The 2,531-nt window shown below is 43.9% G+C and overlaps 1 protein-coding gene across 1 annotated transcript; it reads left to right on the top strand.

Annotated features, from left to right (window-relative positions):
* On the top strand, positions 375-2,300 carry LOC109839251. The gene is made up of 2 exons (XM_020407680.1): positions 375-1,131; positions 1,486-2,300. Exons 1-2 carry the CDS (start codon positions 375-377, stop codon positions 2,298-2,300), a joined length of 1,572 nt encoding a protein of 523 aa, XP_020263269.1.

The following is a 2,531-nucleotide window of genomic DNA, read 5'->3' as shown; positions in this document are numbered from 1 at the left end:
AATTTCAACATGGTATCAGAGCTTCGTTACGACAACTGAGTGTTAAGAAACCCTACCTCTACAAAAACGCCAACACCCACTACCAAAACTCTTCCAAATAGCCTCCTCAAAATGACCAATACAACTGTTGATTCTCCAACTTCATCTCGGATTCAAGTGCCTGACCCAATAGTCATTGAGTCCGACCCAAAACCTACCTCCGGCGAGATACGAAAATTGATCTTATCCGGGGAGAACTACGACTTTTGGCGGATCAAGATGAGGACGATATTCAGAGCGCATGACCTTTGGAAGCTGGTGGAGAAAGGTTTCGAGGTGCCAGAAGATGAAGACTCTCTCACCCGGCGAAGCAGAAGACATTAAAGCTTAACTACATGAGGGATGCCAAAGCCCTCGGGTTGATCCAAAATACCGTCTCCGACTCCATCTTCCCCAGGATCTCCAACGAGGAGACAGCAAAGGCGGCGTGGGACATTCTCCAAGAAGAGTACCGTGGGAGTGAAAAGGTACGGACGGTTAAGCTTCAAACTATTAGAAAAGAGTTTGAGCAAATCTCTATGAGAGTAGAAGAAAGACTCGATGATTTTCTTACTAGATTCACCAATGTTATAAATCAATTAAAAACTTATGGTGAAGATGTAACAAATCAAAGAGTAGTTCAAAAAATTCTTATTTCTCTCTCTAGTAGATATGACCCCATTGTAAGTGTGATAGAAGAAACAAAAGATATGGAGAAGCTTTCATTACAAGAGGCAATCACATCCATCAAGACGTTTGACCAAAAGCTTGAGAAGAGGAATGAAGCTTCTACCATGGAGAGAGCCGACCAAAGCTTCAACATAAGCTCAAATCAACAACAGAGCCAGAAGCAAAAGAAGAAGAAGAAAGGAGGCAAGCCCAATTTTGCTCCAAAGCCACAACAACAACAACAAAGTGGAAACTCACAACATGGTAGCAAATCCACATGTAGAACTTGCGCCAAGTCTCATCAAGGGAAGTGCTGGTTCGAGGGGAAGCCCAAGTGCACCAACTGCTCTAGATTTGGACATACCAAAGAGCAGTGCAGGACTCAAGGAAATCAAAACCAAAACTACCGGCTAGTCTTTGCACACCAAGAAGAGGACGGCGAAGGTAATGTTTTCTTTGCTTGTCATGGAGGAAAAGATAGTGATGGTAGTTTTTGGTATATTAACAGTGGCTGTAGTAACCACATGACCGCGAACCGGTCACTGTTGATAGACTTAGACACATCCTATCTTGGTAGTGTATGACCGCGAACCGGTCACTGTTGATAGACTTAGACACATCCTATCTTGGTAGTGTAAAGATGGGAAATGAGAATATTGTAAAATCAGAAGGAAAGGGTATATTGGCTGTAAATACAAAAAAAAGGAAAAAGATACATCAAGGATGTAATGCTTGTACCGGGTCTAGAGGAAAATCTATTATGTGTAGGTCAAATGCTCCTTAGCGGTTATTTTCTAGTTTTTGGTGATCAAGCAGTGAAGATCTATGATGATAGGAGTTTTAACAACTTGGTGGCCAAAGTCAAGATGCAACCCAACAGAAGTTTTCCTCTCTCACTGCACTACTGGAACACTCAAGCTCTAAAGGTTGAAGAGGTGAACTCCTCCTGGCTATGGCACAAGAGGCTCGGACATCTCAACTTCCAAAGCGTCAAGACTCTTCAAAGCAGAGAAATGGTGTATGGCCTCCCAACCATTGAAGAAATTGAAGGTGTCTGCTCCAGTTGCATGAAAGGCAAGCAGCATCGAGGCGAGTTTCCAATGGAAGGAGCATGGAGGGCAACAAAGCCTTTGGAGTTGATCCATACGGACCTATGTGGTCCAATGAAGACGGAGTCCCTGGCCGGCAACAAATATTTTATCACTTTTATTGATGACTTTAGCAGGATGCCATGGGTCTACTTTTTGAGGCTCAAATCAGAAGCTTTCACCGTCTTCCAAAAGTTCAAAGCAATGGTGGAAAGACAAACAGACCTGGAGATCAAGAAGATTCGAAGTAATCGGGATGGAGAATACACTTCAGCAGAGTTCGAGGACTACTGCAGCAACCTTGGCATCGAGATGCAAACCACATGTCCATACACTCCTCAACAGAACGGAGTGGTAGAAAGGAAGAACCGGACTATCGTAGAGATGGCCAAGAGTCTCCTACATGAGAAGAACCTTCCCTACAAGTTCTGGGGAGAATCAGTAAACATCGCAGTGTACATTCTCAACCGGTATCCAACAAGAGCATTGGAGGACATGACCCCATTCGAAGCATTCTCAAAGTAGAAAACCTTCCTTAAACCACCTTAAGGTTTTCGGTTGTGTTTGTTTTGCTCACATCCCAGGCCAGTTGAGGTCCAAACTGGAGGAGAACACAAGAAGGTGTATCTTTATGGGATACGCAAGCCATACGAAGGGCTACAGGCTCTTCAACCCGAAGACTCAAAAGATCGTCATCTCATGGGATGTGGTTTTTGACGAATCAGCCAAGTGGAATTGGGATCTCAAGAAGGAGGA

Source organism: Asparagus officinalis, chromosome 4 (genome assembly GCF_001876935.1).
Source record: "Asparagus officinalis chromosome 4, Aspof.V1, whole genome shotgun sequence".
Lineage (NCBI taxonomy): Eukaryota > Viridiplantae > Streptophyta > Magnoliopsida > Asparagales > Asparagaceae > Asparagus > Asparagus officinalis.
Note: the sequence above shows the minus strand (reverse complement) of the source record. Positions and strands in the feature narration are given on the sequence as shown.

What these genes read in the sequence shown, in the direction of transcription:
- LOC109839251 (XM_020407680.1), top strand. Translation starts at nt 375, where the DNA reads ATGAGGGATGCCAAAGCCCTCGGGTTGATCCAAAATACCGTCTCCGAC. An exon ending in CCAAGAAGAGGACGGCGAAG is followed by an intron (nt 1,132 to 1,485) that starts GTAATGTTTTCT and finishes GTTATTTTCTAG; the next exon opens with TTTTTGGTGATCAAGCAGTG.